This window comes from Rhinopithecus roxellana, chromosome 13, assembly GCF_007565055.1.
Source record: "Rhinopithecus roxellana isolate Shanxi Qingling chromosome 13, ASM756505v1, whole genome shotgun sequence".
Taxonomy (NCBI): domain Eukaryota; kingdom Metazoa; phylum Chordata; class Mammalia; order Primates; family Cercopithecidae; genus Rhinopithecus; species Rhinopithecus roxellana.
This window is the reverse complement of record NC_044561.1, coordinates 81902212-81922174: the sequence shown is the minus strand read 5'-3', so window position 1 is coordinate 81922174 and position 19963 is coordinate 81902212. Positions and strand designations below refer to the sequence as shown.

General features: G+C 39.1%; 1 protein-coding gene across 1 annotated transcript in view; it reads left to right on the top strand.

Moving 5' to 3' along the window:
- The window catches only part of XRN2 (5'-3' exoribonuclease 2), a 90709-nt gene that overhangs the window by 15496 nt on the left and 55250 nt on the right, over positions 1–19963 (top strand). Inside the window, exons 2-13 of the mRNA XM_010369102.2 lie at positions 8518–8645; positions 8729–8840; positions 10791–10902; positions 13052–13110; positions 13187–13276; positions 14195–14267; positions 14403–14453; positions 14908–15065; positions 16212–16286; positions 16371–16504; positions 16611–16668; positions 16752–16859. Coding sequence (XP_010367404.2) covers positions 8518–8645; positions 8729–8840; positions 10791–10902; positions 13052–13110; positions 13187–13276; positions 14195–14267; positions 14403–14453; positions 14908–15065; positions 16212–16286; positions 16371–16504; positions 16611–16668; positions 16752–16859 — 1158 coding nt within the window. The remainder of the gene's footprint in view (positions 1–8517; positions 8646–8728; positions 8841–10790; positions 10903–13051; positions 13111–13186; positions 13277–14194; positions 14268–14402; positions 14454–14907; positions 15066–16211; positions 16287–16370; positions 16505–16610; positions 16669–16751; positions 16860–19963) is intronic.

The window sequence follows — 19963 nt, the reverse complement described above, 5'->3', positions numbered from 1 at the left end:
CTCGCCTCAGCCTCCCAAGTAGCTGGGACTACAGGCGCCCGCCATCTCACCCGCCTAATTTTTTTTGTATTTTTTTAGTAGAGACGGGGTTTCACCGTGTTAGCCAGGATGGTCTCGATCTCCTGACCCCGTGATCCGCCCATCTCAGCCTCCCAAAGTGCTGGGATTACAGGCTTGAGCCACCGCGCCCGGCCTAAATTTTCTTTTCGTTTATTTCTGCTCTAATCTTTTATTCTTTCTGCTTGCTTTAGGTTTAGTTTACTCTCTTTTGGTATCTTAGGTGGAAAGTTAGGTAATTGATTTGAGATTTTTTTTAATTAACTTTTTCAGAGCCAAATACTTCTGAATAAATATTTCTTAATCTAAGCATTTACAACTATAAATTTCCATCTGAACACTGCTTTATATGTATTCTGTAACATTTTGTATATTGTGTCTTCATTTGTATTGATCCCAAAGTATTTCCTGTTTGATTTCTTCCTAGACCCCTTGGTTATTTAGGACTGTGTTGTTTAATTTCCACATATTTGTGAATTTGACTTTTTTTTTCTCTTAGTGGTTTCTAATTTCATTGTGGTCAGAGGATATACTTTGTATTATTTCTATGCTTTTAATTTTTTCAAGAGCATATTTCATGTACACCTGCGAATATATATTCTGTTGTTAGGTGTAATGTGCTATAAACATCTGTTAGGTCTCTGTTGATAGTGTTGTTAAAGTTATCTGTTTTTATGTTGATCTTCTGTTTTGTTCTATTATTGAAGGTGGAGTATTGAAGTCTCCAACTATCATTGTTGAATTGCCATATGTCTTGTTTTGTGTATTTTGGTGCTGTTATTAGGTGCACCTGTATTTTTAATTGTTACATCTTTTTCTTGATGGATTTACTTTTTATCATTATAAAATGACCTTCTACCTCCAGTAACATTTTTTTATTTGTTTTAGTCTATTTTATCTGACATCAGTATAGCCACTCTAGTTTTCTTGTGGTTGCTGTCTGCATGATTATCTTTTCTCGTCGATTTACTTTTACTCTTTTGGGTCTTTGAATCTCAAGTATATCTCCTGTAAATAACACATAGTTGGATCATGTTTTAAAATCCGCTTTGACAAGCTACTTTTTCGTTGGATTGTTTGATCCATTCACATTTTAATGTAATGATTGATAGAGCTACGTTTTACTTTTTGTTTTTTGTATGTCTCATGCCATTTTTCTCTATTTCTCTTTCATGCTTTCTTTTGCATTGAGAGGCTATTTTCTAATATAGCATTCTAAGTTTTTTCTTTTCTTATTCAGCGGCCAGTTACTAGAAGGATTCTAATTTCATTAGTAATTTTTTCCCACTATATATATTTTTCAAAGTCATTGTTCTAGAGATTACCCTATGTTTCTTATCAGAATCAGATTCAGATTTATACTAGCTTAATTTCAGTAATATATGCTAAAATTTATTGAACTTTACTGCTATATAGTTCAATTCCCACCCCCCCTTTGTATATTATTGTTATTTGACGTAACCCAACAATACTTTTTTTTTTTTTTTTTTGAGGCGGAGTCTCGCTCTGTCGCCCAGGCTGGAGTGCAGCGGCCAGATCTCAGCTCACTGCAAGCTCCGCCTCCCGGGTTTACGCCATTCTCCTGCTTCAGCCTCCCGAGTAGCTGGGACTACAGGCACCCGCCACCTCGCCCGGCTAGTTTTTGTATTTTTAGTAGAGACGGGGTTTCACTGTGTTAGCCAGGATGGTCTCGATCTCCTGACCTCGTGATCCGCCCGTCTCGGCCTCCCAAAGTGCTGGGATTACAGGCTTGAGCCACCGCGCCGGGCCCCAACAATACTTTTTTTAAGTGTTACTTTACCATCTGCAGCCATTTCCTTAGCCCACTGCAACTTTGTTTCCATCCACCCCTTTTGTGCTATTAGGGCAAATATGTTACACATATATTACATTCTACCTTATAAGCTCAATATTATACTATATAATATTTACACATTTGCTTTTTAATTCAGTTAATAAAGGAGGGGAAAATATACTTGTGTTTATTGTTTGCATGGACTTGCATTACCGTCTGGAGTCACTTGCCTTAGTAACTTTAGTAAACTTTTTGTAACTTTATAGCTGGAATAACTTGGTTTAGTAGTTTTTGAAAGTGTGGTCTGTTAGCAACAATTCTGTCAGCTTTTTATTCATCTGAGTCTTTATGTCACCCCGGTTTTGAACCATAGCTTTCCTGGACTGAGAATTCTTGGTTGACAGGGTTCTTTTGTTGTTGTTTGTTTGTTTCTCCTTCTTCACTGCTTTTTATGTTATCCCACTACCTATTGGCCTTCTTTGTTTGTTTGTTTGTTTATTTATTTATTTATTTATTTTGAGATGGAGTCTCACTCTGTCATCCAGGCTGGAGTGCAGTGGCACGATCTTGGCTCACTGCAACCTCCATCTCCTGGGTTCAAGTGATTCTCCTGCCTCAGCCTCCCTAGTAGCTGGGGCTACAGGCATGCACCACCACACTTGGCTAATTTTTTATATTTTTAGTAGAGATAGGGTTCCACCATGTTGGCCAGGCTGAACTCGAACTCCTAAGTTGTAGATCTTTCTGGGGATTAGTTTCTGAGGTCAGTGTTTGGTATTTGTGCCAACCCCAGGAGGGCTCCTCCCAGCCATTTTAATGCCTAGTTTTCTTCTGCAAACTAGCTTGTAGTCCAGGCCTGTATCTTCATTAGATCCATTAGTCTCTTTCCAATTGCTTTTCACCATAGCTTGCACTGTTTTGGTTTGTTTGTTTGTATTTGAGACAGGGTCTCACTCTGTTGCCCAGCCTGGAGTGCAGTGGTAGTGGTGTGATCTTGGCCTACTGCATCCTCGACTTCCTGGGGTCAGGTGATTTTCCCACCTCAGCCTCCTGAATAGCTGGGATTACAGATGTGCCACCACACCTGGCTAATTTTTTGTAGAGATGAGGTTTCACCACATTGCCTAGGCTGGTCTCAAACTCCTGGGCTCAAGTGCTCTGTCTGTCTTGGTTTCCCAAAGTGCTCCAAGTATAGTTGTGAGCAACTGTGCCCGGCTTTGTGTGTGTGTGTGTGTGTGTGTGTGTGGAGGGTCTCACTTTGTCACCTAGGCTATGGTTCTGTAGTGGCGCAATCAGCTCACTGTATCTGCCAACTCCTGGGCTCATGCAGCCCTCTGCCTTAATCTCCTAGGTAGCTGGGACTACAGGTACATGCCACTGCACCTGCCTGATTCTTGGTGGGGCTCTGGGACTCTCTATATTCCCCAGGCTGGCCTTAAACTCCTGGTTGCAAGTGATTCCCCCACTTTAGCCTCCCAAAATGCTGATGACCGACCTGAGCCACTGGGCCTCACTCTACTTTCACTGTTTTTGAGAACAGCTGTTTTTTTTTTTTTTTCAAACTTTACTGTGCACTTTTGCAAATGAATTTCGTTCTAAAATTTTTACAGGTTTTCTTGAGTTGCTTGCTGTTTGCCCTCAGGATCATTTCCAAAGGCTTTGAATGTTTTTGTTTTAAAAGTAATATTTACCAGTTTCACTGGGGAGCAGGTCATTGAAGCTCTTCATGCTGTCATGTTGGAATAAAATCTTCTGATAAGACTTTATGTAGGGAATGATGATCAATGTCACACACCTTGCCTATTTTGTATCCTGTGTTACTTGATATAGACCTCAGCCCACATCACTTTGAATCTAGTGAAATTACAATTAATTAGTCTAACATACCGGTTAAGGTACCATCTCTTAGGCATGGTTTTAAATCCTAGTTCCTGAACCTGGCAGTAGTGTGACTTTGGAAAAGCCACTTAACCTCTCTAAGCATTTGTGTTCTTAATTGTAAGTGGAATACTTCACACCTCACAAGGTTGTTGTGAGTATAGAATGGAATAATCCATGAGTAAAAGCCCTTGTAACAGTGCTTATCACATGTTAAGTGCTCCATAAATGCTAGTGGTAATTATTAGTCCTCATTCACTAACATCGTATAAAAATGAAGATCTAACACACGTACAACTTGAAAAAATACTAATCATGCACAAGTGTCAAAATGTCTTATTATAGGTTGAATTTTTAAGCCAAAATACTGTAATTTAAAGTTTTCATTAGCCCTTTGGCCATTTCTCTCTAAAATGTCACCCATGTTTTGAATTTCTTTTCCTAGTTCAAGCTTCTTTAAGGGAAATCTAAATCTGAATTGTATGGTTTGGCATGTGACTTCCCTCAGTGGGATACTCCTATGGCCCTGGAATCTCAGACATGATTCGTGGTTTTTCTAATGTTGCTTTTAAATCCTTTGTAGGTTTAAACAAAACTAATGCATCTACTGAGCTATTGGTGGTGGTTTATCTTCATAAGGTTGACTGGGACTGTAGGTTGGCATGAAATTCATTTTAGGACTTCAAAACCTGTGTAATGTATTTTATACAAACATCATTATTTGTATATTTACTTCTTTAAATTCCTTCTTTATCTTGCTTTCTTGGCATTTTCATGCACAATAGAATGATATCCCAACTGCCTATTTGGAATAAATATATCCCCTGCTTTATTATCTATGAAGTCACGAAGGAGCAGGCTTTCTACTAGGCAGAGCTATCTTGACCTGCCAGCCTTCTGGTAGGGGTGCTCTCTGTTCCTTCCTGGGAATTGCTACTCAGCCAGGGCATTGCACTGCCTTTCTAACCTAAGCCTTCACGTTCTCTGGGAGCTCCTTTCTCAAGTTGCCTGGCTCACATGGGACCTGGCTGGGTGAAGGGAGAGGAGAGGGCAGGAGTTGACCCACCTGGCTGTTCCTGTGACTGGCGCTGATGAACCATCCAGAAGCTGTTCCTTGAGTCTCCTCTCTGGGCCTGGAGCCCACTTGTGTTAGCCCACCTTTGGCAGCATATCTCTTCTCACATGTTGGAGGTACTGCGCTCCATCTTCAGTTAGGGCTATTGGTTCCCCATATTTTAGGTATCCCTCATCATTTCTCAGCCACAGAAATTCTGGTTTTCTGCTGTAGTTATACAGTAGATTTGTTTTTTTGGTCCTTCATGCATTCTCGGGGTAGAAAGGGAAGACTGCAGTGTGTGCTCAGTCCTTCATCTGGGGAATCCAAAAAATAATTAAAAGTCATTACTTGAGGCCGGGCGCGGTGGCTCACGCCTGTAATCCCAGCACTTTGGGAGGCCGAGACGGGCGGATCACAAGGTCAGGAGATCGAGACCATGGTGAAACCCCGTCTCTACTAAAAATACAAAAAAAAAATTAGCCGGGCGTGGTGGCGGGCGCCTGTAGTCCCAGCTACTCAGGAGGCTGAGGCAGGAGAATGGCGTGAACCCGGGAGGCAGAGCTTGCAGTGAGCCGAGATTGCGCCACTGCACTCCAGCCTGGGCGACAGAGCGAGACTCCGTCTCAAAAAAAAAAAAAAAAAAAAAGTCATTACTTGAAATACATTGGTTTTAGGGTTCAGAGTGGCTCTCCTTTTAGCTGCCCTTTGATTAAGGATCTCTCTTTAACTGAACAGGAAATGTGTTGGTATAGCATTGGACAAGGTTCATTTTTTTTTTTTTTTTTTGAGACAGAGTCTTGCTCTGTTGCCCAGGCTGGAGTGCAGTGGTGCGATCTCAGCTCACTGCAAGCTCTGCCTCCCGGGTTTACGCCATTCTCCTGCCTCAGCCTCCCGAGTAGCTGGGACTACAGGTGCCCGCCACCTCGCCCGGCGAGTTTTTTGTATTTTTTTAGTAGGGATGGGGTTTCAGCGTGTTAGCCAGGATGGTCTTGATCTTCTGACCTCATGATCCGCCCGTCTCGGCCTTCCAAAGTGCTGGGATTACAGGCTTGAGCCACCGCGCCCGGCCGGACAAGGTTCTTGAGGAGTCAGTTCTTTGTTGAGCATCAGTCTTCTCTTGATGAAAGGAATTATAAATTTACATAGTAAGTGTGTTGGACATGTCTACAGTACTCTTGAGGGGAAAACATACTCAGTTTTCTTATTGGGTATACCCGGAGCTCTTTTCTCAAAATTAGGACCCACCTACTCCATACTTTATTTTTTTCCTAGATAGCAGAAGTAGAAATTCTCATGTAGCTCCACTCCATATGAAGAGCTGTGCCTTCTCTTGTGCTAGGCACTAGGGCAGGGATTAGCCAGCTAGTGACTTCCTGTTTTTGTGAGTCCGGTTTTATTGGAATACAGCCATACCCGTTCATGTTGTGTTGTTTATGGCTGCTTTCACTCTTCAAAGGCAGATATTCGTTGTTGCAGCTGAGATCGTATGGCCAGCAGGTCTGAAATATTTACCGATTGCTCTCCTGGGGGACACAAAGAATGAGTTTTGATTTTCTTGAGTGTGGTGGGCCCTTGGACAGGATGAAGGTAGATGTGGACTTTGCGGTATAGAAGTTAGCCTCTTGCCATCATAGAGGTTGTTTTAATTTTGGGGTCATCAAATTATCTTTTTCTACAGACTCCACCCCCGCCCCAAGAATTGACCTGCTTTTTTTTCTTTACCACTTATTCCACTCACTGTTCCTGATCAAGCCTTTTTTTCTTGATTCACAGCATGTGTGTACACAAGATTATCTAATGGCTTCTTCTCTGTTCTGCCTTAAATCCCTTTTGTTGTTCTTTCCCTTCAGTTCTGAATGCAACTTGAAGTTCCATTCCTGTGATTCCTTCTCAGAGATAGTCAATATCCTGAAGTTGGTGTTTTATCATTCCTTTGCTTTTCACCATGCTTTTATTGCGTATGTATTCGTCCCTGAGCAATATTGAATGCTGTTTTATTTATTCATAACTTTCTGTAAATGGTATACTGTGTATGTTCTTTTTTTTTGTTTTTTTGGTCTTGGCAGTATATTTGTGACCATCTAGCTCTAGCTTTTCCAATCTCACTTGCATCTCACAGGTATATGGATGTTATATGAGTGGTGTGATCATAGCTCACGGCAGCCTTGAACTCCTGGCCTCAAGCAGTCCTCCCACCTCAGCCTCCGAAGTAGCTGAGACTACAGGCACATACCACCATACCTGATTTTAAATTTCTGTTTCTTTTTCTAATAGCTTTATTGAAATATAATTTGTATATCATGAAATTGACCTGCTGAAAGTATATGATTTAGTGGTTTTTAGTATATTTACAGAGCTGTGCAGTCATCACTATTATCTGATTTTAGAGGGTCTTCATTCTCAAAAGTAATTATCAGTTGCTACCCATCTCCCTCCCCTGTCTCCACCCTCACATGAAGCAACCATTAATCTACTTTTTATATTTGCAAACATGTCTATTTTAGACTTTTCATATAAATGGGATTGTATAGTACTTGGTACCTTATGACTGGCTTCTTTCACCTAACATAATGTTTTTGAGCTTCATCCATGATGTAGTATGTACATGATGGGCTTTTAAATTGCTTATAGTTTTTGCTGTTACAAGTGATGCTTTATATGTGTTTGAGGAACTGTTATTTTAAGTGACTTTTATTGTTAATAGTAAAAATGAGATCTCATAGTCTTAATCTTTCGCTGAGGCTCTGGGAGAGAAAAACAAAGGCAATAACATTTACAAAAACATAATTGAGTATCTCTGGCAGTGAGTAAGCCCTTGCCTTTCGAAGAACTCTGTAGCTGGGGTAGATTGACTAATTGTAAAACAGTGCAAGTGCCACGAGTGAATAAGCAAAATTATGAGGAAATTCAGAAGGAACAATTAATTTCTTGGGAGATACGTACAAGATGTTATAAAGTGAGTGACATTTGATTTGAGTCTAGACCCTGGAAATTAGTAACATTTCAGGAAGTGGGTGTTGGCAAGGGAAGAAGGAGGTGTTCTGAAAGAAGCATCATGTGACCACATTGAGCGATTGAAAGGCATTTTCCAGGAACTTACAAGAGAGTGAGTGGGCCTCAACAATAGTATGGCAGGATAGGAGACTAGGAAGGGTCCAGGCTCATTGGTAAATGCCTGCTGTGAGAATCATTAGAAAAATTAGGTAAGATTAAGACATACACTTTTATGTTTTAGAAAGAGAACTCTGACAATGCAGAGAATGAGCTGGAGACCAGAGAGTCTAGAGGTTGGGCAGACTAGATGAAGGTTGTGCTCTTTTAGGTTAGAGATGGTAACTTCTTGTTGTTCATAGTGGTGGGAATGAAAGGAGATGAAGTAGGTAAGCATTTTTTACGTTACTTTGACAGGACTTACTGATGTGAGTGGTGAGGGGAATGAATTTTAAGATGACTCCCATGATCTCTCACTTGAACAACCTGAATGATTTGGGAATTTTCTATACATCTCCTACATTGTCAAAAATAACTGTGTTAGAAGCCATCCACTTCCTACAGATAAAATACCTGCTTTAGTTTGCTTTAAGGAATAAAATAACTTCTTATAATTTAAAGGTTACTTGAAGTGTTTTGTTTCCAGTTCAGAAATGAAACACAAGTTCATACTGAGCCTAGGATCTGTCATTTTTAGACTTGAACAATCAAACTACTATTAATTATCACTTCCTCATAGCCAAAAGAATGCAATGGTGTAAAGATTCCAGTTGATGCCAGTAAACCTAATCCAAATGATGTGGAGTTTGATAATCTGTATTTGGATATGAATGGAATCATCCATCCCTGTACTCATCCTGAAGACAAGTACGTAACCCGTTTTTGTCACTGATATAGCAAATCACAGAGGAAACACTATATTATATTACATTGTTTGGTTGTCATTATAGACCAGCACCAAAAAATGAAGATGAAATGATGGTTGCAATTTTTGAGTACATTGACAGACTTTTCAGTATTGTAAGACCAAGACGACTTCTCTACATGGCAATAGATGGAGTGGTAAGTGCTAAAATAATTAACTTAGAAGCCTCCATTTTGGTTTTTGCTGTGTTACCAGTGTCTAGAATGAAAGTCCGCTAAATAATGAAAAATGTTGACAGTGATGAACTTGAGAAAGAAAGCCTCATCCTTCAGTCATTCGTTCAGATTTTTTTTGTGTGTGTTTTGTGCTTATTTTGTGCTCAGTACTGTGAAATACTGGGGATGTTGGTGACTGTCCTTGCTTTTGAACTTTTGGCTTACCGTCAAAGGGAAGGAGGCATAGATAAATGAGTGAGCTTAGTTATTTATAGCCATTATAAGCACAATACATGCAGGGTATTGAGGGAAGAGGAAGTCAGTGCTGCTAGGGAAGTTAGGATATAGAGAAGAGGTGACTTTTTTTCCATTTCTTTAACAATGAAGAATAATTGGGAGATTGGTGGGTAGTGGTGGGAGATGGATGGGACAGGATTTGGGGAGGGAGGACCTTCCAGATTTCTCAAATGTGGCAGGTAAACACAGTTTCCATGCCTTTGACCACACTGACATGTTTTGGCAATTACCGGTGGTTTGAATTGAGAAGCGAAGTATAGCAAAAGCTTGAGAAAGCCTTACCATCTGGAGTTTGGATTGTATCCTCTAGGCAGTGAGTAGTGATGAAAATGATTTGAGAGGAATAAGTTACTGACCTATGATAATAATACCAAGTAGCTCATTTTATAAATGACCAGCAAACTGTATCGAGGTGTAAGGTAAGATATAACTCTAAATTTATTTAGCTATGTGCAAGTAGATTCTTTCTTTTAATTTTAGCGCATCCTAGCGGCTAATGGAATGATTTTGGAAATCCAGAGAACTTTGAATCCAAGAAGATTAACTTTTCTGTGAGATTCATCTTACTCAGTGAAAAATCTTAGCTATCTGATAACTTGCTAAGTTGCAGTTAAAATTGAGTAAAGAGCAAAAAGAAAAGGAATATGTCTTGTTTAGAGCACATTTCAGTTTATATTCAGCTAATTTTTTTTGAATAAATCTTTAGCTTTACTCCAGTGTGTTCTTTCTGCTGCATCAAGTATGTACATGTTTATATGCATATGTGTGTGTACATGTTTATACATACTTTTTTTGTTAATATATAAATGTAGATAAAGAACTTTGTACTTGAGAGGGCTACATTAGATGGTCTTGTTCTACAGAAAAGGAAATTGTTTAAAGAGAATATTAAATAACTTATATTTAGATGTAAACAGGATGTTTCACAGTTTCTTCCCACCTCAAAACTCAGTTCAGTAACTTCCAAAATCTTACAATCTCGTTCACTTTATTTGGACTTTTCCAGTGAAATTGCATTTGGTTAGAGTGATTTAAAAGTACTTTTGGTTAAAACATTATTTCTTTTCTAACTGCTATGCTGTATTGAAAAGACAGACTAATAATTATAAACCTTATTATGGGAAAAAGAAGTGCACCGAGATTCTGCAGATAAAGAAATAGTTTTCTGTTGCTTTTTTATGAGACATTGTGGATTCCATCTGGAGACCATTCTTCCTTTTAGGTGTGGACATAGAGAAGGTCTTCCTGATCTTAGTTCAATAGTAACTACTCATCAAATGCTGACTGGGTCTTTTGAGTAAAGTGAGCTTTCTTTCTTGGGTGCCTTGAAACAAGCACCCTAACTGAGGGGAGCTGGTGTTAGACTGGGAGGACTTGCAGTATAAGTGCTAGGGCTTCATAGGATGTTTGTCCATTTGACATGGCACTCATTCACCTGATTGAGCTCAGCTTTTAGGTTCTTGGTCCAAATTTAAGTTCTCACGATCTGGTATCTGTCATGAAAGGATTATTCGACACACTACTTACCTTTCTTCCATTTTAGTATACTACTTTTAAAAGAACACCTGATTCAAAATAATGTACAGATTTATTTGTGAATATTTTGATTAGTATTATGGAATATGAAATTTTCAGGCACCACGTGCCAAAATGAACCAGCAGCGTTCAAGGAGGTTCAGAGCATCAAAAGAAGGAATGGAAGCAGCAGTCGAGAAGCAGCGAGTCAGGGAAGAAATATTGGCAAAAGGTAAAGAATATGTATCTTGAAGTTGGATTTTTTATAAGATGTATGCAGAATGAGGGGGTGGTGGCAACTTTTTCTTACAAATAGGCAAGCTTTTAATTTAATAAGGATCCCAGAATATCCAGTGTTCACTGTTGAGGAAAAGTAGTTCATGAAATCCTACCGATAGGCTTAATAGGCTTGTTTATTTTCAAACTCTCCTGTAAAAGGAAGCCTTGGGAATAGGGAATTCTGGTGGAGAGTGCAGATTGTCAACCCCTCTCAGGGCCAGTGCAGCTCTTTAACATAAACTTTTATGTCTCTGTAAAATAGAAATACAGTAAGTACTTTTTACTACTTTTCTCTGTGGCAGCTGTCAGAAAGCTATAGTTCTGTAAACATTTTCTTCAAATCAGCTTTGGTTTGCTTGCTTTTTGAAACTCAGGTCTATCTGAGGAAGCCAGAGGTGATTCGATCCACATTTACAGGTTGTTGCCAAGTCATTGCATACTTTCAGCATAGGTTGATGGAGCAGGCACAGCACTTATGGTTCCTTCAAGTTTGGAGGGGTTGGGGTGGGATGTCTTCATTTTTGCAGTTCCCCAAAGCCTTACAATTCCTGGTGGCAGTTGGGCGCGGTGGCTCACGCCTATAATCCCAGCACTTTGGGAGACCGAGGCGGGCGGATCACGAGATCGGGAGATCGAGACCATCCTGGCTAACACGGTGAAACCCCGTCTCTACTAAGAAAAGCACAAAAAATTAGCCGGGCGTGGTGGCACACGCCTGTAGTCCCAGCTACTTGGGAGGCTGAGGCAGAAGAATTGCTTGAACCCAGGAGGCGGAGGTTGCAGTGAGCTGAGATCGCGCCACTGCACTCCAGCCTGGGTGACAGAGCGAGACCCCATCTCAAAAAAAAAAAAAAAAAAAAAAAAAAATCCTGGTGGCTACACGGGTAGGAACTGACTAAGCCTCAGAGAAAAGGAAGATCAGGGAGTGTTGATGCCAGTTGGGACAATTCTTTCCTACCACACCTGTGTGTGAGGTAGGGTATGGTTGTAGCAGAGTAGTTTGTTTGGTGTTCTGCTACTTACAGGGTTATAATAGACCAGAAAAGCCACAATGTCTTGGCTCCAGATAATTGCACTCTGCAGTTGAGAAAGGATGCCATAGTATAGTCACCTCAGGCCTCTAATTACAATACATTTTATATTACTTTAATTTTGCTGGAAGTGTACAAGTATATAGTTCCTTTAGCTGCAACTTGTAATTAAGACTGTAAAACCAGTTTGTATTTATAACAGTGTTTCTGATTTTAAGAATGTCTTTTTTTTTTGAAGATGTGATGAAATATATTTGTTTCTTGAGAAGCAGCTAATAGTGATATGGAGGAAAAAATAGGATTTTTATATTCCTCTGTCTGATAATTGTATTTCTTATCCTGTAAAGCTGTGATGAACTTGGCCTTTAAAATCTCATTTATCTTAGGCACCTTTATTTTAGGAACTGTTAACAACAATATGGCCCCTAACTGGTGTATATGTATATATGTGTGTATGTGTGTGTGTGTATATATTCTCTTGCAGAATGAATAACTTCATAATTTTTATGTAACAGTATAATATATTTTGTGTACCATATATTGTTTTACAGTCTTGTTAAAACATAATTTAAAAGGCTGAGCACGATGGCTCACCCCTGTAATCCCGGCATTTTGGGAGGCCGAGGAGGGCGGATGACTGGAGGTCAGGAGTTCAAGACCAGCCTGGCCAACACAATGAAAGCCTGTCTCTACTAAAAATACAAAAATTAGCCAGGCGTGGTAGCAGGCACCTGTAATCCCAGCTTCTCAGGAGGCTGAGACAGGAGAAGGAGAATAGCTTGAACCCTGGAAGGCGGAGGTTGCAGTGAGCCGAAATTGCACCACTGCACTCCATCCTGGGTGACAGAATGATACTCTGTCTCAAAAAAAAAAAAAAAAATAATAATAATAATAATTTAAATTTGAGAGATGGAATCTTATTTTCTTCCCAGTGAGGGAACATTGTTCCTCGGATGACAAGACTTCACTTCCTTTTGTATTTGAACTTTTTGTTTTTGTTGTTCTGGCTTAATATTGAGTAATGTATCTCACTTTTTATGGGGAGAACAAAATGTTGCCTCTTTTCTCTAGGTGGCTTTCTTCCTCCAGAAGAAATAAAAGAAAGATTTGACAGCAACTGTATTACACCAGTAAGTAGTCTCATACTTTGCTAGCTATTGCTAACTCGTAAATGATAGGTTAATTTGTTTCTTTCTATCGTTTTAGGGAACTGAATTCATGGACAATCTTGCTAAATGCCTTCGCTATTACATAGCTGATCGTTTAAATAATGACCCTGGGTGGAAAAATTTGACAGTAAGTTTCACATTTTGATACTTCAGAAAGATTAGGGTGATCATTCAAGGCTGTACTTTGATATGACTGACATTATTTATCCTTCTGCCCTGCCTCATAAAATGCTAGTTGACTATCGGAGGAAAGAAAAGCTTCTAGGGTTATTGGAGATGGGGTATCCTTACATGGTTAGGTTTTAGATAGCTGAATTTTCTCTTAAAGCCAATTTTGTCATCTTGCCATCACTATGAAGCCATAAAATGGGATTCATGATTTAAAAAATATATATAGGAAAGTAATTTTTAAATGGAAATTTCCGTTATTACATATCAAAATACAGCAAGATTAGTAAGTTGTGGGGCTGCCTTAAATGGCTATGTTCCCAAATATTTAAATAATATTTAAATGAATTTGTTTGTAATTTTAGGTTCATAAGCTGGCTTCCCTAATAATGAAAAGTGGTAAATTATATTTAATAGATATCTGTTATTGATTATTCTTGGGGCATATATGGTCCAGCACTATATCCTTGCATGGCAGTGAAAATAGGAACTTGTGAATGATAAATTTTTCTGATGGCTAGGTCTGACCCAGACATTTCATTCCTTTCTATTCCATGTAGTAAGTTAATCAGTGAAGTAGTTTTGGTGTCTCACACACACACACACACACAGACACACACACCCCTACTTTACTCAGAAAATGTTCAGTGAAGTAGTTTTGGTGTTACACACACACACACACACACATACTACTGTATTCAGAAAATTTTCAATGAAGTAGTTTTGGTGTTTCACACACACCCCCACCCACCCAGCCACCTTATTCAGAAAATTTTCCTGTAACACTTTTCTCAGTTTATCTTGAGACATATAATTCATTTGATATTTGTGCCTATAGAAAATTGGGGATAAGCTGAAAGTGTTAATTTTTTTATAGGTTATTTTATCTGATGCTAGTGCTCCTGGTGAAGGAGAACATAAAATCATGGATTACATTAGAAGGCAAAGAGGTAAAGCTTACTTAACCAATATTTGATTGTATGTTCTATTTTTAAAAAGCCATTGAATAGAAAATATTTGGTATGAAGTGATATTCTTGTGGAATATAATATATTAATATAAATATTTGTTTCTCTCTTGTTTAGCCCAGCCTAACCATGACCCAAATACTCATCATTGTTTATGTGGAGCAGATGGTAGGTTTCTTCTTTGGGATTTGCTTCTCTTGGATTAAACCATAGCAAGTCTATGGGTTGGTGTGCAGTAATGGATTATTCATGGTTACCTGGAAGTTCCAGAATGCCTTGGTTATTTTATGTTCGACAAGGAACTAGTATTGAGTTGCTGTTTAATCTGTGATAAATGATCTTTAATTTCTTTTCTTCTTTTTTACGTTTTTCAACCTTTTAACTCCCCATACCTTTAAAATGGAAAATTTCCGAAGTGTTTAATCCTTAGTGGCAGTCTATGTTGTAGGTCCACATATCTGGAGGACTTCCTGTTAACTGGGAAGTGTCAGGCTTTGGGGCTTTGCTGCTCATTTGGGTGTTCATTTGGACTTTTCTTTGTGTTGGCATCTCATAGTAGTTTATGGTAAGAATCCTCTCAGAATACTCACTGTTCAGTGTTTTTCTCATTGTCGATTGATAGCTGATCTCATTATGCTTGGCCTTGCCACACATGAACCCAACTTTACCATTATTAGAGAAGAATTCAAACCAAACAAGCCCAAACCATGTGGTCTTTGTAATCAGTTTGGACATGAGGTCAAAGATTGTGAAGGTTTGCCAAGAGAAAAGAAGGGAAAGGTAAGAACTTTGAGATAGTAGTTGCCTCATTAAAAAAAAAAAAAATCTATTGTAGTAAAGTATACATGATATAAAATATTTCAACCATTTTAAAATATACAATTAAATAGCATTAAATATTTGAGTTACCTTGTTTTTAAAATGAAGAGAAGATTGTGGTTGATTAGTTTTTTATGTGCTTGTTCTGTTACCCTTCACAGAGATGTTTTTTCTTTTCTTTTTTTTCCTTTTGAGTCTGAGTCTCGATAGAGATGTATCTTTTAAAGTACTTTAAAATATACCTGCATTCAAAAACATGCACACATTCATCCTTTCTACTTAGCACTTTTTCTGACATCACCTATATCTACACGGGCTTAGTTCTCATAGATAGTAATGCCCATAGCTTGTAATTTGTTTGTGTAAGTTATTTGTTTGAAATACTCTTAAAAGGAACTACAGCTTCTTGAGACTTTTAAGTTACTCCCACTTTTTATGTATTTTAGGTTCACTTGGTTATGTGCAGTCCCCTTTAAAGGGGCTTCTGTTTCAATAATACGGTGCCTCTTGAGTCATATACTTTATGGGGGGGAAAAAGACGATGGTGCCTCTTTCAAAGACATCGTTAAGTGAAAAAAGAGATAAATAAAATATAGTGTATTATTTCAGATATGTAATACAATAAAGACAGTATACATGTATCTGTGTACATATTTCAGATAAGTAATACAGTAAAGACAGTATACATGTTATCTATGCACGTTTGTTCACAAGGAAGGGGTAATGGTTGGTTGGGTATAGCTCATCAGTTGGCAAACTTCAGTCCTCCAGGTTTGGCCTGTGAGCTATGTTTGTTACATTTTTAAAGTCTTGTTAAAAACAAAATAAAACATGAAAGACTATTCAACAGAGATCATATATGTCTCCCAATAGCCAAAATAATTTACTGTCTGGCCTTTTGCAAAAAATGTTTGCTGACCCCTGGTCTAGATGTGGTTGATTTTATGGGTAATTTTTATTTTAAAATGGATTAGTGAGCTTTTAAAAATTTAATACTTGTGATGTTAAAATGGATCTTGTGTTAGAAAAAGCCTTAAAATTTGCTTGGTTGGAAAAAATTAGTGAACGTAGGGTAGACTTATTTCATCTTCATTCCTGTTCTTGCAGCATGATGAACTTGCCGATAGTCTTCCTTGTGCAGAAGGAGAGTTTATCTTCCTTCGGCTTAATGTTCTTCGTGAGGTATGTAGCAATAATCATTGAAATCAGCACTCAAAGCAGGGTGCCTTTGATAGCTGTAATGGCAGCATTCCTTTTTGGTTGCAGTATTTGGAAAGAGAACTCACCATGGCCAGCCTACCATTCACATTTGATGTTGAGAGGAGCATTGATGACTGGGTTTTCATGTGCTTCTTTGTGGGAAATGACTTCCTCCCTCATTTGCCGTCGTTAGAGATTAGGTATGTGCATTTGTGTAGCTTTTCAGACTACTGTTTTAGGCTTCTTGACTTTACTGTGCCTAAAGCATAATGGTCCTAATGTATAATGTTTGTCTCTTGCTGACAGGGAAAATGCAATTGACCGTTTGGTTAACATATACAAAAATGTGGTACACAAAACTGGGGTAAGTTCATTCTTGAATGATTTCAAAACAGAAGTATTTGCTTTTATAAGAAGATCATTTTACATATATTTTATCACTTACAGGGTTACCTTACAGAAAGTGGTTATGTCAATCTGCAAAGAGTACAGATGATCATGTTAGCAGTTGGTGAAGTTGAGGATAGCATTTTTAAAAAGAGAAAGGATGATGAGGTAAAGTGTTTCTATTGCAGTAGCTAAAATTGCTCCTGTCTCTAATAGGCTATGATGATCCTGTGATTACTTTTAATCTCTTTGAGTGTGTTTTTATATCATTATGGTGTGTCAAGACTAATGTAATCGTCAGTGGTCAGTGCTTTGATTATTTTATAAAGGTTGTGCTGCTTCCTCTGTAAAACTGTGTATTGTATCCTGTTTGAGTTGCATTGTAATGTTTTTTTCTGTCTTCATAATCTGAATATAAATCCAAACACATTTCTAATCAATAGGATTTGAAATGCCGGTACCAAGGCTGGAAGACTACTGGGATCGAACTAGTGACTGTCATGTTTTGAAGGCAGGAAGACAGGTCAAGAAGAATTGATAGTGTAGGGAGTGTGGGTTGGATTATATCAGCCAGGGCAGAGGGTTGGGAGAATGTAGAATCTGTGGAGAGCTGCATCTCTTAAGTAAGAAATTGAAACACAAGAAGGAAATAAAGTAACAAAGCATTTGAAAATTAATTGCTTATTATGGATGAGTGCTTACATGAAAAGTCCAGGTTCTGGCTTGGGCAGTTAGGATTTTGCTGGTGCCATTTACTAAGATAGCAAGCACTAGGGGTGGAATGGGTTGGGGTGGGGACAAAGTAGAAATGGAGTTTCATTTTGGAGATGTTTAATGAGACGGGCTATAGGACACCTGAGAGGAGAAAAGTCCATTAAGCAGTTGTTAAATGTGTGTAAAGCTCAGGGCAGAAGTCTTGAAAAGAGATTTGAGAACCATTAACTAATGGAAGGTACTTGAAACTGTGAGTGTGACCCTGGGAGCTTGTGTGGAGTAAAAGTACCCTTAACAGAAGTCTAGGGAACCATGGACATTTAAGGAGAAAGAGGAGCCAGTTCTAGAGAGGTAGAAGGAAATTCCTGAAGAGATGAGAAGTCATGCTCAAGGGGTCACAGTGAGATGGACAGGCACTTCGTCTGTGGACAGGGTTTGGGAGCCCCTGGTGAGCTGATAGGATTGGAGGGGCAGCAACCTGGAGGCAAAGTGGTTGGAGGGTGATTGCCGGGTGTAGCAAGGGAGACCAGCAGTGGTCAAAATAAGCATCAATAGCTTCTTAGAAACAGTAAGGAAATCCTTTCAGAAACTGGTTTTTATAAAAGTCACATAGCTATTTTAAGCAGATAACAACATATATTACTGCTACATTGCTTCACGATCTCCCAACACATTAAAATGTGTCATTGAATCTTATTTTCTGTTTTCATCAACTTTGTATACTGTAGCTAGTGATCTCTTATTTTTAGAACTTTGGGCATCATTTTATGTAACATAGTGAGTTGACTGTAAGCATTCTTTCCAAAAGCCTTCAGTACTTGGTAATGTTTTTATGTGATGTCAAGAGTTTTTTTGCATATAGAATTCAAATTACAGAACTAGCTTTGTCGGGATGATCAGATGACAGCTGGAACAGACATTTTTAACTACTTTTTCAACAATTAGAGTGGCATCCCTTGATCTGCTGCTACATACTTTGTACCACTTGGTTTGAAAACCTCAAGTTACATGAGCCTTCTACTTTCTCGTTAGCAGACTCTGCACCATAAGTTGGCATTAGAGGAGGAAGTATGGGATTTGGTAGATACCATAGTGTTACAGATTTAATTAATACTATTTTTCAGCTGACCTGGCAGGAGAGGGCATTTTAAAGCTTTGGATCTTTGTTGGTGTCCCTGAAGTCATGAAATGTCCTTCAGCATGATTGGACACCAGGGGAAACCCTCAAAAATGCAGTAGGAAAGTTTCCAGATGTATGTATTTTTCTGGGAAGTGTGTCCCTGGCATTTGACAGATTTCCAAAGGAGTTCATAGCACAAAAAAGGGAGAGATCCATGAGGTCCACCCAGGTGGTCTTCTGTTTGTGTGTGACTACCACCCTTAGAGATAGGCATTTAACAGACCAGCAGAACAAATGGTAGAAAAGGAATAAATTAATATTAGTTATTGGCTAAGCATGGTGGCTCATGCCTCTAATCCTACACTTTGGGAGGCTGAGGAGGGCAGATCACCTGGATTTAGGTGTTTGAGACCAGCCTGGCCAACTTGGTGAAACCCCATCTCTACTAAAAATACAAAAATTTAAGATGGGCTTGGTGGTAGGCACCTGTAATCCCAGCAGCTTGGGAGGCTGAGGCAGGAGAATTACTTGAACCCAGGAGATGGAGGCTGCAGTGAGCCGGGATCATGCCACTGCACTCCAGCCAGGGCGACAGAGTGATACTCTTGTCTCCAAAGGAAAAAAAAATTGCTTATTAAAGTTGAGCATTTAGGCAAGAAATGTGTTGCTTTTTATTATATGAGCTTTGATGTTTGCCTTTTATCTTGGAAATGTTGTTCATTTATTAAGCAAATACTTAAGTATTTACCATGTGCCAGACAGTGTTCTGAGTGCTAGTGATACAGCAAAAAACAAAAAAGCAGACAGAAATCCCTGCCCTCATGGAGTTTACATTCTCTTGGGTAAACTGGAAGATAAACACAGTAACTAAGTAAACCTCATTAAATGTTAGAGAATAAGTGCCACAAAGAAAACTAAAGCAGGTGAGGAAGCATCTGGGAAGGGAGAGGTTGGGCATTACAATTCTAGAAAAAGGTGGCGAGAGAAGGCCCCTCTGACAGCTGACCTTGATTAAAGATGTAAAGGATGTGAGGGAGCACACTGTGCAGATGTTTGCAGGAAGCACTTTACAGACAGAGGGAATCACCAGTGCCAAGGCCCTGGGGCGGGAGCATACTCAGGATTTCACGGAACACCAAGCAGCCACTGTGGAAGGAGCAGAGGAGGCAAAGGAAGAGCAGTAGGAGATGAAGTCAGAAAGGAGATGGAGAGCCCAGTCTGGTAGGACCCAACAGGTCATCATAGGACTTTTAACTTCATTGTGCATCAGTGTAAGGTTTTGAGTAGAAAAGTGACAAGATTTGACACATACTATAAAAGGATCACTCCAGCTGCCATGTTGGAAGTACTGTGTGGAGGGAAAGGTCAAAGCGTGAGCCCAGCCCAGTGAGGAACCTTTTTTACAGTAATCTAAGGGAGCCTGGATGGTAGCAGTGGA